The 15,093-nt window shown below is 38.1% G+C and overlaps 1 protein-coding gene across 1 annotated transcript in view; it reads left to right on the top strand.

Annotated features, from left to right (window-relative positions):
- The first annotated feature begins 5,868 nt into the window (after positions 1 to 5,868).
- LOC139732573 (dual specificity calcium/calmodulin-dependent 3',5'-cyclic nucleotide phosphodiesterase 1A-like) overlaps positions 5,869 to 15,093 on the top strand; it is a 276,018-nt gene continuing 266,793 nt past the window's right edge. Inside the window, exon 1 of the mRNA XM_071643427.1 lies at positions 5,869 to 6,549. Coding sequence (XP_071499528.1) covers positions 6,426 to 6,549 — 124 coding nt within the window. The 5' untranslated portion in view covers positions 5,869 to 6,425. The remainder of the gene's footprint in view (positions 6,550 to 15,093) is intronic.

Here is a 15,093-nt window from a genome sequence, read left to right on the forward strand (position 1 = left end):
ATGAATTACGCGTATCCGTTTTGTTTTAGATTTATATTGCGTATTCAATCGAATTCAGCATAAATCATTTTAGACTAAGATTAGATATGTCCATAATTGACGCAATATTGATTTTTCATCTTGTATATTTTCGTACAATTTGTTCATTTATTGGTCACCCGTCTTCATTTACATAATTTATCTAAGTGTTAATGTAGACACTTTATCTATCTGTCTTTCTATAATTAGAGTTGAAATATTATCATTCTTAAGCTTATATATTTCATGAATCAGTCTATTGATATATCAATCCATTATCAGGATCATCCACATGGAATCTTAAAGGTTGTATGCTGCATGTCTCTCGCCACAAATGCGAAGAGTAAATGAGAGTAGTGAGAACATTATGAGCTGCACAAGTCATGGGATTTTGATTTGAGATTTTTATAGAAAGAAGTACATTTTTTTTTATAATATGTAAGAGATTGATTTGTGGTTTACATAATTTTCTAGTACATTTCGTCCTAGGATATCTCAGGATAAGGGGATAAGGGACTTTCAATCTGTTTTTGTTTTTTTAATGTTTTTTATTAGGCAGTATAGAAGTTTAATGACGCAGTATCTTAGAGACACACATCTATAAAAATCTTACCAATCTCATGTGGGAATAGAGTATTATATCGCAAAGGGCATTGTACTGCATATTCCAACACTCGGGTACTTATACACGTGATGCCGCGACTATTTTCATTTCATTTATTTTTTTAGCTATTGTGACTTGGCTTAGTCTTTAGCTTTGAAATGATATCGCAGTATATATTCGTCTGTTTTATATCATTGAGTCACTCTTTTACCACTCGTTTGTCACTCCAGACGAATTAGCATTATCATATCATAAGCATACATTACATTTTAGTTGAACATTGTCAACCGTAAAATTGCCGGTGTATTAACTTACCGGTACACAACATAATATAGCAACTGCTAAACCATGTAAACCACGATACAAGATGATATAGCAAAATAGCAATGAAACATATTCGTCGGGACGACAAGTATTAAAACTTCTCCTCCCCCCCCCCCCCCCAAGATCTTATGAAAATTCAGACAAAGTTAATGCAAGACACCTGTTATCAGAGGATACTATGCTCCATAAACGAGACTCTTCAGCTAAGTAGTTTAACAATTTCTGTGTCACGGATTGTAGACATTGTGTTTAGCGCTATGAGTTTTTGTTTGTTTGTTTGTTTGCTTGTTTGTTTGCTTGTTTTTGGTGCCAATCTGCACTCAAAACACACAGAGAGTTAAGTGTCTGCCTGTGTATGTGCATGTCCACGAAAAAAAAAGAATAAAAGCGAAATTATCGAACAGATTCACCGGCTGTTTCCTGCTATTTTCAGCTACGACATACTTGTAGTCATGATTAGAATAGAACTGAGGACGATACAGTCAAGGGCATTGGATAAAACAAAAATAATCATAAACTACCTTGCGACAAAACAAATGTGTTTAGATGCATGCCTTCACCCACCCCCTTCCTCCGGTCGCAACGACGGCTTTCATCCCATTAATAAGAGCATGAGATATGTTATCATGCAAACTGAAACGGCATCACAAATTGTCTACGTCTTCGTCTTACGATTATATTAAGTTTTGAAAAAGAATGGGTTTTGTTTTTCATATAGATGACAAAATATAAATCGCATTCAAACAAAGACGTATATATAATGACACGTGTCTAAATGTCTATACTTGTGAGTGTATTCTGAATCTACACGTATGTTAAAAGAGCAGAAATGACGTAGCAATTATTATTTTGTAAAGATACAACAGATGCTATGTATTTCGTTTTGAAAATTACGATCGTGTTTCACGTATTTGAAGTTTTGGTTTTTAATTGTTTCGTCCTTTTGTCGCTGTAGTATGTACATAATTTAGCCCTCTGCGATTTCAAAATATCCCTGTATAGCGCCCTCTGCCAATTTAAAAAATGACGAACTCTGCATGGTACAGTTGTCGTCTGGTCAGGCGAGGAAAGTATTATACGTGCTGGCAAATGGTAACAAAAAAAAAAGGCGTTACACCCGGTTGGAAATCGTCGTGTCATTTTTCTTTTATGAGATTTTTCTTTCACAGAAAATGTCATCTGAAAATGGCATTATATGATCAGGACATCGCGTCAAACTTTGGCGCTTGTTTGCAACCGATATAACAGTGAGAAGAAAAACACGTAAAGTTATGCTTAATCATTTTCAATTCAATTCAATTCAATTTAATTCAATAGTTTATTTATTTGAAATTGATTTGAATTGAAATTAATTGAAATTGAATTGAATTGAAATTAATTGAAATTGAATTGAATTGAATTGAATTGAATTGAATTGAATGGAATGTTTTAGACGGTATAACGTACGTTCAGGAAGAAGAAGAAGAAGAAGAAGAAGGAGGAGGAGGTGGAGAAGGAGAAAATAACACTATCACATTTCATTTAAAAGCAGGTGTGGATGATTTCTTTTTTCATACATTTCCTAAATCTACGGTTTACCGGAAATAACACTAATTATTATAGTAATCGTATGCATTTTTTAGGGTAAGCATGAGAAGAGTAAGAGGCATGTCTTAGTTCAGACTGTAGGAAAACAAACGAAAAGATTTCGCAAAAAAACAATTTTAGTCATCAAAATCTTCCGAGAAATTATAAAAAACACTGGAGTAGCAAAGGATGTTATTTGGCTACTTAGCTCTTATTCAATCCATCTACATCCATTTACAATCTATTTACAATCTATGGACATAGCATCTGAATATAGATTTTTTGTTTGATTACATTTCTTTTCCGGTAAATTGGATTAAAAACTACAACAAATATACGCAATGTTTCTGTGTCTATCATTTCATTTCATTCCCATTATCTTCAGCATCACCACCATCACTTTCATCTTCATTATCACATTTCTCCTCATCATTATCCTGTCATCATCATCATCACCATCATATTTCACTTTACTCTTATTCGTATCTATGCACTAGAATATAAAACATAATGCATTTTTTTCAGTATATTATATTTTGTAGTACTTCCCCATTCCGCAAACAATATATTATGTGTATTATGTAGATAGGTCCCTGGGCTGCCACGTGTTCAAGCTTTTGCTTAAAGTGGCAGTCCTTCTTTCGCGTAATTTCTCAGGTAATTAATTGGAAATTTGGTAATACGAGTTATACTTTGTTAATGGAATTAATTTACACATCAATTTTCCTTCTTTGAATCATGTACATTGTAATCTGCCTGCTGATATTCTAAGTGATATTACTGGAAAGAATCTTGATTTATGTATGAAATTGTGTTGGAAGAAAAATAAATCAAACAAACAAACAAACAAACAAACAAACAAACATCCGTAGCAACATCCTCGACATGTTGCGAATTCCAGATTGACGCAGGTGTTCTGTTTCTATTTGAAGAGGAAATTAAGAAATCCAATATCCTAGGACCTTCTAAGAATCTTGGTTAATCTGTATCAATTTGATTTTACCTTTCATCCATTTTCCTTGAGGGGGATATTCTTTTGCTTTAACTCTTTCTGCTTGTGAAAAGGTCTTAAGACCCTAGAATGCTAGACCTTTCTGAGGTATTTGACATCTATATATACATGTATAGCGTCTTGATTTTGTGTTGGCCATACGATAACCAAAAGCAATACATTGTGTTAGAGATGGAATTTGTAGACAATGTTTCCTTATAGGTTAAAAAAGGACATGATGCTCTGTATACTATCATCATGTTAAGTTACTTGTATCCATTCAATTTTCGGAATTGTCTTTATTTGCGATAATTCGTCTTTTTCAGCTGTATTGATCTTTTGATTTTTTTTTTGCTTAAAGTTCCTCTTTAATGTACAATTGAAAGCTTAATAGCTGACATATTGTCAGTTTGATTTAACTCTTTCAATTTACCCTGAAAGAGTCTAGAGACCACTTGCTTTCTGTTGTTTCATGACAATTAAAGTTACCTTAAACATCCACAGAATATAATATTATAAAGGAAGTCTGAAGACGCTTTTAACTGATTGTATTGATCGGAAATGAAACTATTGAATGCGTAGCAAATTAACGTTTGATACAAAATATTGCGCATGCAAACGACAACCATCAAATCTGGTAAGCATGGTCTTGAGGTTGACCTTTTTCTCCGTTATAATACATGAACTATTGGAAGGGCAGTCTTGGTCGATCATGACATTTCAAGTTTGCCGATAATCATAGATGTGGGGTGGGAAACAACATGAATAATTCTGCTTGATGATAGCCACGTCGTTTACAGGTATAAAGAACCATACCTGAAGTGTGTGCGAGTTTCCTTTCAAGCTGATGGGATAGAGGGGGTGGAAGAATTATCATTATAATGCCAATGAATGTATGATTTTTGTTCTTTCTTATTTTGGTTGTGGTGGCTTCTAGCTTTTTCGAAGGAAAACAAAAAATAACAAGCGGGCAATTTCGGTGAGATCGAAAACACCTGTCGAGAAAGAGTACTTGACTTCCCCTCCCTAGAGCGTTATACCCCAGTCACGATACACCTCCGCGTAATCCTGGTAGGAATCAAGGGGTAGGTTGATATGATATTCTAACGCAGATTCTCTCCCCCCCCCCCCCCCCCCGCCGCATTTAAATCAAGCATATTACTTTGGATCCCTGCTTCGTATAGCACTTGCTTTATGGCTAGATGCTTTTAGTCCTCATTGGTTTTAAGACTTTCTCTCTCCATGGTACGTCCCTCTCTCTCCCTCTTTCCCCCCCCCCCCCCCTCTCTCTCTCTCTCTCTCTCTCTCTCTCCTTGGCCTCTTAAGTACTCACGCTGGATGTTTCATTTTAGTTTTTATTTATTGATAACGCGAGAAAGGCCACGGAATATTTTTAACTTTATGTTAAAAAAAAAGGAAATTCTCGAAATCACACGGGCTTGAAAATCGTCAGTAAACAGAATCGTATGTTGACATTAAGGCGCTAGTGTCAATGCACGGCAAATAGAGACTTTTCCCCCTTTTTTATCCATAAAAGATGGTTTTTTATTTCCGAGGGCGAATTCACTCTATAAATATTCTGAAAGCTTGCGCTGTACTGCACAAACAATTTTTAACCATTATTATTTGATCTCTCCCGGGAGGCAACTATAGCAGCAAGCATAATATCTCATTGGCGATGTAATCCAGCGGGAGGGATAGAGGGAGAGAGGGAGAGAGAGTGAGAGAGAGAGAGAGGAAAGAGAGGGAGAGCACACACACACACACACACACACACACATACATACAAATCGATTTATCTTGCTCGGCTCTGTAAAGATGATGCTTAAATGGCGTTTCAACACGCAAGATTCATTTCCGCTGATCTTAACTACAAAGCTATATCTTCGTCTTGTCTCTTCTGAAATGTTTTTTTCCCTCTCTCTATCCTTCTCTCTCAATGTTCTTATCTATTTTTGTCCTTTTCTGCTATCCGTATATTTTTTTTTCCACTTGGACGAGTGAAACCCTGTGCGACTTAATATGTTCAACCGAATATTCCTACACGGCCACTCAGAAGGGGGGGGGGGGGGTGACTAATACGAAAGAAGCTGTAAACGGGAGTGCATCAAAGAATAGTGCTCGCTGTTTTGTACACACCGCACAATTCTAGCAAGGAGATATTCCGACGTGTGTAAAAGGTTCGTGTAAATAAATCTCTACACGCTGTTCGGGGGATGCGTGTTTGAAGACGGTGCACGCTCCGATGCCAGACTTTTTACACTTGCGTACGCTTCCCACGTACTAACAGTGGCGCACTTACCTCCGTTGACCCGCTTGCCGCCCGGCGAACGCAAATAAGTATCTATTGCAGCGCTAACACAGCCATACGTGCGGACGTGTACGCAACAGCGCTCTCCGTGGTACTATTCGTAGAAACACTTACCAGTCTCTGGTAAAGAGGATAGAGGAGTTATAAGAGGAAGATAGCCAAAAAAAAAACCCGGAGAATGAAAAAAACAAGGCCCTAACCTTCATCTGCGATGTCGCTCCAGCTTAGGTAGCCACGAACAATGATAACACGTGTGCGGGGGTGTTTTCGTGCGGGAGATTCGTGTCAATTCGCAAGGAAGTGACAGTTTTTCTATCTCCATTTCTATAGCGGTGTCATCCGACTCCAGCGACCCTCAAAGAAAGGTACCCACGTGTTGTTCGGACAGGACCCTGCCATCCACGGGAAAATATACAGGGATTAGTACAAGGAGGTAGCCAAGCCCACCGCTGTACCTGGATACCACCAATCATCCTCTGATATAGTTTGCACATCAGTTCGGTTGCTTTTCTCTTTGGGTTGCCTTTTAAAAAATCTTTTTCCACCCTTGTTTGGCAACCCCGACGTCAACTTTGTCTTGGTGCGGGATACAGTGTCTCCTGGCGGGCACGATGCGGGCGGCGGGTGACAGCCCACCTCCCGAGAAGGCTCAGGCGGAGAAACAGAAGGAGTACCGTCAAATCAGAAAATGCAAGAGTGCGACCTTTAACATCGACGGCTACAGCTACACTATAGGTTAGTCCATTTCTCCCATTAAAGGGGTCGTGTAGTTTAGGTTGTTACCAAACTCCAGTTTTCTAACATTTTTGGTGAGATAATGAGAAACCTTTTATGAAATATATAAAAGAGCACGTAATTCCAAGAGGAATTGAACGTTCATTTGATGAGAATTGGTTTTGAATTGGCTGAAGTATCCAAAATAAAGCAATTCTATTAAAAGGTGGGACCCACCTTTTATTAGCATCGCTTTGTGTTACTTTGTTTTTGGATGTCTCAGCCTTTCTAAAACCGATAATCATCAAATAAAATTTGAATTCCTTTTAGAATGGCATGCTCTGTACTATTTCATAGTCATAGTCTTGGTCTCTCACAAAAAGTTTAAAGCCCAATCCTCATCTCCACCAGTACTATACCTTCCCTTTAAAGTCCCCCCCCCCCCTCTCTATCTTTTTCTTTCAAGATATGTTCAAGGCCCAGGGCCGTCATATGACGGCCTACGGGGTTTCCAGAAGCCATAGAGATGGCGTGAAATCCTGCAAACACCATACTCACACCTAATCCCCATGCAGTATAGACGTAAGACACAAAGCCATAAACACGCCGGCACACACCTATCCTAACCAAACACGTCATTCGACGTCCTTAACAAAACATTTCATGATGTCATATGTGCATGAAGCTTTGTATCCTAATGTATGTACATCTAATTCATGTTGCGTGAAGTCCATTGAGGAGGAAAAATGTCGGATATGAGCATTTACATCGTATTTCTCGTTATCCGTTTCATTCAGCGCTGCTGAAAAAAAAGTCGAACATCCATGGTAATTGATTACTTTTGAGGTGATAACTCACACAAAAAACAAACAAACAAACAAAACAGGTTCCTTTCGAGCACTGACGGCCGAGAAAAAAAATAGCAAAGACGACTTTAATGTTTGTAGTCCTCAATTCTTTCCTAATCAAGGCTAATAAGAGAGAGAGTGCGAAACGTGAAAATCATGCAGATTCCGAGGTTGGGTAAGCAGTAAAAGAACCAAAAGAAGAAAGCTACACTTCAAAAAGTCCGGTGTTAGATAGTGAACACCGAGCTGGTGTTAAATTTTCGGTGCCCATTTATGGTGTTAAATCAACACCCCCGGGTGTCATTTCCAAATTTTAAACTGTTTTTGAAGAGTTTCTTAGTAACTGCACTTCTTGTTGATTTTTAATTTGAACAAGACGATCAAGAATTTTACATTAAAATACTAGATTTTTGAAAAAATGTGAAAATAAATTTACACCAAAGTAACACCAGCTGGTGTGGTCTCTTATTGAAGCTGGACGGGTGTTAAACCATTGATATTAACACCAACAAATATCAAATCAACACCATGTGGTGTCATTTTTGAATTAACACCAGTACAGTGTCAAAATAACACCAGGTAGAGTGTCAAATTAACAGCACGAAGTGTCAGGTGAACACTTTTCAACACCATCACAGTGCATTTTTAACACCTGTGGGTGTGGTCCTTTATTGAAGTTTGATCGGTGTTAGATTTAACACCCGTGGTGTTAAATCTAACACCGATGTTTTTACAGTGTATAGGGGGAGAGAGGGAGAGAGAGAGAGAGAGAGAGAGAGAGAAAGAGAGAGAAAGAATGTCATTAAAAATGCCTGAGCTTACGTGTCAAAAACTAGAAATTGATATTTTTCCCCATATACCTCATCTCTTTTATTTTCACTGACAATCACAAGGAATATGAATTCAGTGGTGTTTGAATGTGGTGGTATAGCGACTTGGCAGAGCTGGATGAGATTATCTGTCTATCTATAGTTGCCTCAATACGGGTCGGTACCATGAGTTATTTCAGACCCACCCGCCTAGAGCAAAACGATCCTCAAGGCAGGTATATAAAAGATAACAAGAACAAAAATACGAAGAAGATTAACATGGTTGATGCAAAATGTTGTCATTATATAAATTTGTGGTGTGTAACACGCTGTGTGAGTATGGGTGTGAATTTGGTATCGAGATATCAGTATGGATAGGCACGAGCGAAAGTGTGCCATTCTCTTCCAAGTAACCCATTCGATCTTGGGCCATGTGTAAAGAGGCTGATCTCGTAGGTGCAGAGTACACCAAGTCCAACGTCACAGATCTTTTTTTTTTCTTTTTTTTTTCAGCATGACGGAGCGATATTACGTATACATGTATTTCGACATCTTCTTCCTTCCTAGAAACAAATCACAAAATGATAAAAATTGAATGACAGGCAAATTAGTTTTGTATGAAGAATCTTTGTTTGTTTGTTTTTATTTCAAAATGGTTGAATTATATACAAAATGGGTTTAAATTAGAAATATAAATCAAAGGTAATTATCAAACATGATGAAATGTATTAAGCTGATATATTTAACAAATGATGATATGTTGTATATTGGTGGACCGCTCATTTCAGATCTATCTTCATGATCGATCTTTTCAGGCATATAGGTTTCATAAATGTTATGGTGATGTCCGATAGTAGTGCTGTGAAGCAATAACTATTTGAATGTATTCTTTCGTTATATTCTTTAATTGCTTCATTGACGATCATGTTAGTACAATAAAACATTTCATAAAATGTATGAAATTCACAAGTACAAGCATATAATTAAGATTCATATTGTTATGGGATGAGGTCTTGGTACGATATCACGGCGAATGATATCTTAAAAATACAGGTTTACAAAAATGCAGGACAGCGCCAACATAAAGCTCCATTACGATGGTGGCCTCAATCAATGCGCAAATGAAGCATTTCATTGATTCCCGTTTGTCACACATTGCACTGTCATATTAAATGTAGAGTGAAGGTCCCTAATTGTGTATGCAGATAATGGGGTCTGCCAGGGCATGCTATGGACAGAACACGGATGAAAATAGCAGTCAGGGTATTATCAGTATCGACTACTATAGTCAATGAAGACGTATGTACATGTATGCACATGTGAAGGGGCTTATCATAAGTCTAAATCCTGGAGCCTAAAGCACAAAGCCTGGGATACGCTCGTTACAATATGACAGATAGTACTAACTCTCGTCTCTTCTGGTTGTGATCAGGATTCATCACCTCCCCCTCCCCTCCTCCCCCCCCCCCCCCCCCTTTTTTTTTTTTTTTTTTTTTTTTTTTTTTTTTTTTTTTTACTGTTAACGCAATGTGTTCTCCGCATTTCTATTCATTCCTTCGAATCATGCGTGTAATTTTACACTGTAATTTGCACGAGGGTTTTCAAATCTTCGCCTACTTTAAATTTTGTTACACTCTAGTATAGAAAAACAATGACAACGTTTCTCAAAAACATAGGAAACACACCGGCAAAGAGGAAAAACAAGCTGAAATATAACTAGTGAAGGTTGCAAGATATGATTTTGAATATTCGGGCAGCAATAAAGTGATCGTGTTAATACATACCTCAAAACTTTACATCAAGTAGGGGTGGTTGGTTAATAGTTCTACAACCGTACTAGGGGAGCAGTAACATGCTATAGGTACCAGGAAGGGGGGGGGGGGGCGGGGGACAGAGCGTTGACCCTTTACCAAACAACCGAACACTCCCCCCCCCCCCGCCTATATGCCCACCCACACTCTTAGAGACGTTACACGGCCCCTACATCCATACTTTGACGAAATGAATAAATCAATCAAAATAAATGGCATGAAAATAACCAAGATGTATGGCTCTTAAATTCGATTGTTTTCTGCAATATGCAAAAAGGGCTCTCGCCTCTTGCTATAATGCTTATAAATAACTCTCGCGTGTATAGTGACCAATTTCTACACCAGCATTGGTAGTACTTGCTCTCATTGCGGCCCTCACTATTCTGTTTTGTGTTCTATCTAATATTCCGAAATTATGATGAATGCTGAAATTCCATAACTGACCTTTCCTCATTCAATATAACTTTATTATTTTATTTATTCATTTATTTATTATATATTTATTTACATATCTATCTATCTATTTATTTATTGGTGGTAACTAGTAAAAATGGTCCTGAGTTATGACTTAAAGAATTCACCTCTATGAAGGACAATTTGTCAATTAGGTGCAATAGCAACGAACTTGACGCAAAATACACAGCACCCGCCGCATGCTTAAAGAACCAGCATCGGCGAAGTTTGATGGTCTAGTGGATGTGACAGCTGTCCGGTGATCAAAATATATTTGGTTCGAATTCAAGCCAGTACGTATGGTCGTGATTTTTTTTATTTATTATCATGGCTGCCACTAAAACATTAGCTAATTGGTGCTTATATACGTCGATAAAGGGCAATTTGTCAATGTGTTGCAATATACAGTGTAAACAACTCAACGCAAGAATTCGTTAATTTGAAATTGAAAATGAATTAATACAGATAGCATATTCATCTTTTGATACAGGGTTATTGAGATGGGGTTGAAGATAAAGCTTACGAATCCAGTAAAAGTTGAGTCCCTCGGGTTGGACTAAATGTCAAAAACGGACGGTTTTTTTCCTGATGAATCAACAGTCAAAATCAAGTCATGTGTAACTACACCTGTCCAAGCCACCTTAAGCTGTGAATAAAATGCTCTTTGAGCCATTGACATTTCTACTGGATTTGTGGCGATATGTTTAGACAATTTTGAAGTAAGAATTGTTCTGATCAGTTTGATTTCTGCAATGAAGTGGTCCAGTTAACAAGAAAGAAAGAAAGAAAAAATGCTCAGAAGAATTGCTGGCTTCTGCTTCCGAGACATCAGAAAATATCAACCCTTGCTATATTACATACACCTATATCGTGAATTTAACAATCTGGGCCTTTATTTCCCAGGCAACAAGACTGCGTTTATGTTTGCCTCAATATCACTCATTGATTATTTACTCCACGTCGCTGAAAAACGTTAGCTCGAATCATGCGCACCGGGGCAATATTGCTGTATGGTTCAGATATAATTCATGAGCTGCAGTCGAAGAAAAACAACAACAACACAGGAGCTAGTAAAACGCACATACCATCGCAACCTAATGGTGGTTTTGAATATGTTTTTCTGTCAGACGTGCATCCGCACATAGTGACGAAATGCGTGTCGACTTGACTCGTGCATATATATTTTGAACTGTCCTCCAAAATAACATGAATAATGTAGAAAGCACGCCCGGCCATGCACCATATAGAGATATGCTGATCATCGTATCATGAATAATGGCTTGAAATGGACGTCCGTATTGATTTCTTGGAGTAATTAAGTTGAAGTGTCCAATATGCAGATGGGCGCCGTATCAGGAGTAAGGGTAAACGTGCAGGCGGGAAAACAACGGTACCTCATCAACGTATGTTTCATCCTTGAGGTACACAGAGAGAGTGTCAGATGCAATAATAAACGGTTTGAGGGCCACAAGCCTTATTGGAGAAAAGATATAATATGATAGCTTAAACCCTTGTCAGGTGCCGATATGTCTTTCGATAACAAAAATCATTAAGTGTGTACGTCAGCTCCATCGATTGACTGTGCATTGAGCGGATATATGCCAGGGATCGTCTTGTACAATGAACGCGGGCTGAAGATAAAAATGATCCCTAAAAGATTATGAGTATGCGTAGGCCTTGGCTACGTGCGCTATGCTGTCATTCATTCATTCATTGATATACATTATTATTTACTGTTGTCTCGGCATGGCTCAGTGGCGTTCAACACGAGATCTAACAGATTCGTAGATTGCAATGTATTGTTTGTTTGCTTCAGTTTGTTTGTTTAAGACCTATCGAAGAGCTTTGTTAACACTGTTTCCACCAGAACTACGTCGCCAAAAGTGCATCCAAAAATGCGATGCTCTGTTGTTAATTTTGAGTATGTATATGCTCATTATACTTTTATCAGGTCGGCATAGTTTTTCACTGATATTTGTTACGTGTGTATTTCTTTATTATTGCACTCAGTAATTATATGATAGAGAAAGATACAGTATGTTTCGTGAAAGGTTTACCTCCAGATCAATCTAAGCACGATGTACTTATTATCACTGAATTTTATGTATGTGTATGGGTACGCGCGTATTTGTGATGTAATTCTTATTAGTTAAGTTGCGTAAGTGTACGCGTATGCGTATGGGTGTGTGTGTGTGCGTGTGCGTGTGGGTGTGTGTGCATGTATGTATCTTTTATTTATGTGTTCCCTATAAATATCCTTTCCAATTCACTTTGTACCCATAATAACTCACAATGATTCTGGCAAAGCAGCGTGTTACCTGACGGTGATGCAGTCAATTAATTTGCCACTGAGATCGATATGAATTTATTAGAGTCGGTTAAAAAACAAATAAACGTTAGTTGCTGCTCATGATCTTGCAGGTTGTCAGACATAGCGTCGATGACAGGGCAGCAAGCTACAGGAGCAGCGCACAGTTTGGTACAAACTGATGGTGGTATGGCGTGTTTGTAGGGGTTTGGAATAGCGCCGCCGCCGAACTCCAAACGACTCATTAGTGAAGTCTTCTTTAAGCGACTGCTTCAGTAGCGATCCTTTGAGGTCCGCGTATCCGCTGATCAACGGATGATTGAGATCTTGACCAAAATCCCTTTGTAATAGTGCCACCACCCCCAATGGCTGTGCCATAAGGCAGTAAATGGAGCGGGGCTTTTATGATGATTGTCTACAAATTATAATGCACATAGGATGATTCGTCAGCAACGTCAGGCTAGGGCTACGTCGCCACAGTTATACCGCTGCGGGCTAGTTTTCTCTCCCAATCACCCCCCCCCCCCCTCATTCTATCTTCTCTCTGTATATATATATCTTTCCCTTTCTATCTCTTTCTATCCCTTTATCTCTCTCTCTCTCTCTCTCTCTTCCTCGTGGATTCTCTCAGGAATGTCTGCAGACATCTCTATCCGGATGCTTGAATATCCATTACATTAATTTCGAAAATATACATGCGCAGAGACGCGACATGGCAATGAAAATAATTTTGCCGTCGTTATGCCAGCAGTGCTCGTGTGTGACTCATCCGAAAAGAGGATCGTTCATTCTATACGAGCCAGCCCCAGTGGATTCCAGAACATCGCTAAATACCCACCCTCATGCATGCCCTTGTTGGTTGGAGTCGGAGCTGTGATTGTCTTTGTGACTTAAAGGGAACCCAAACCCAAAGAGCAATGTGGATTGAGGGAAAGCAGCAACATTAGTAGAACACATCAGTGAAAGTTTGAGGAAAATCGGACAATCGATGCAAAAGTTATGAATTTTTAAAGTTTTGGTGATGGAACCGCCGAATGAAGAGACTACTGGAGGTTATGACGTAAGAGTGGACAACAATATGAAGAAAATATAAAGGGAATTCAATAAAAATTCCTTTTTCATGGAAATTACACATTCATTCAACTTGATACTGATATTATACTATGTAAGGAGTAGCAATTATTCTCCCTGCTATCTGAAAGTGGTTAGTCAAGTACTCTTTCATTATGCTAGAAAAATGATTTATTTTTTTGGTGGAATTCCCTTTATATTTTCTTGATGTTACATAACTTTTGCATCGATTGTCTGATTTTCCTCAAACTTTCACTGATGTGTTCTACTAATGTTGCTGCTTTCAATCAATCCACATTGCTCTGTGGGTTTGGGTTCCCTTTAAACTGCGTGGTACGTCAAACCACATTTCCACCCACCGTGTTGTCGTCTGCGTAAATCAGATTATTTACATCGTATCTGTCGTGATTTTTTTTTTTAAATTTCATTTTCAAAGTTTATTTCATTTTTCGACAAAACATATATATTTCACTTTCTTTGATAACAGAGAATGAGGTAAAATAATGAACATTTGTAGAATGAAAAGACTATACAGAGGAACCTTCATTGCAGTAAAACAAAAACAGAAGTGGTCGAATCTTTCTCCGAGAATTCTATTGGAAGTCTAGTAAAACGCGTACACAGTCACTGACAGTAAACTAAAATCTCACAAACTCTGACAATCCGTCGTCATGCATACATTGTGTTTTAAATCTGCTGTCATACATGTATGACGGACTTATTGATTCATTTATTCAGTATTATTTTCCCTGGGTAGCCCCATCAGGTTTATACACTGTTACTCTTGGGGGCCGTGAAACAGAATAACACAATACAACAGTTAATTCAGCATACACAGTATTCATTAGCAGATAAATGTACATGTATAATGATATGATACAGTGCTGAAATGAATGTTCAAACACATTATACATGTACACACATACAAACACACAGACACACACATAAGTGTCCTTTATGTATAATGGTTAAAATCATGAACTACTCAAGAGTTTCTTGGCATTCTTACACATAAAATGCTCTGCAGATATGTATACATCAAATTACTCTAAAAGCTGTATATACCCTGTTAACTGTTGGCCTCTTTAGTGAACTTTATTTAGCTCTTTGAAACACCACAGGACTCAATGATACACCGAGTGGCTGGCGGGTTGCTTCAGCTAGACCCATTTCGGCAGCTGCTGGTAACGTTAGATGTGTGTCGCCGCCGGCGGTTGTTGTCTTTTTCAGAGTTTACTCACAGTTTAATTACTCATGGTTCGTAC

The sequence above is a fragment of the Diadema antillarum genome, unplaced genomic scaffold (genome assembly GCF_040938485.1).
Source record: "Diadema antillarum isolate AM-2024a unplaced genomic scaffold, OU_Dant_1.0 seq00000437_RagTag, whole genome shotgun sequence".
NCBI lineage: Eukaryota > Metazoa > Echinodermata > Echinoidea > Diadematoida > Diadematidae > Diadema > Diadema antillarum.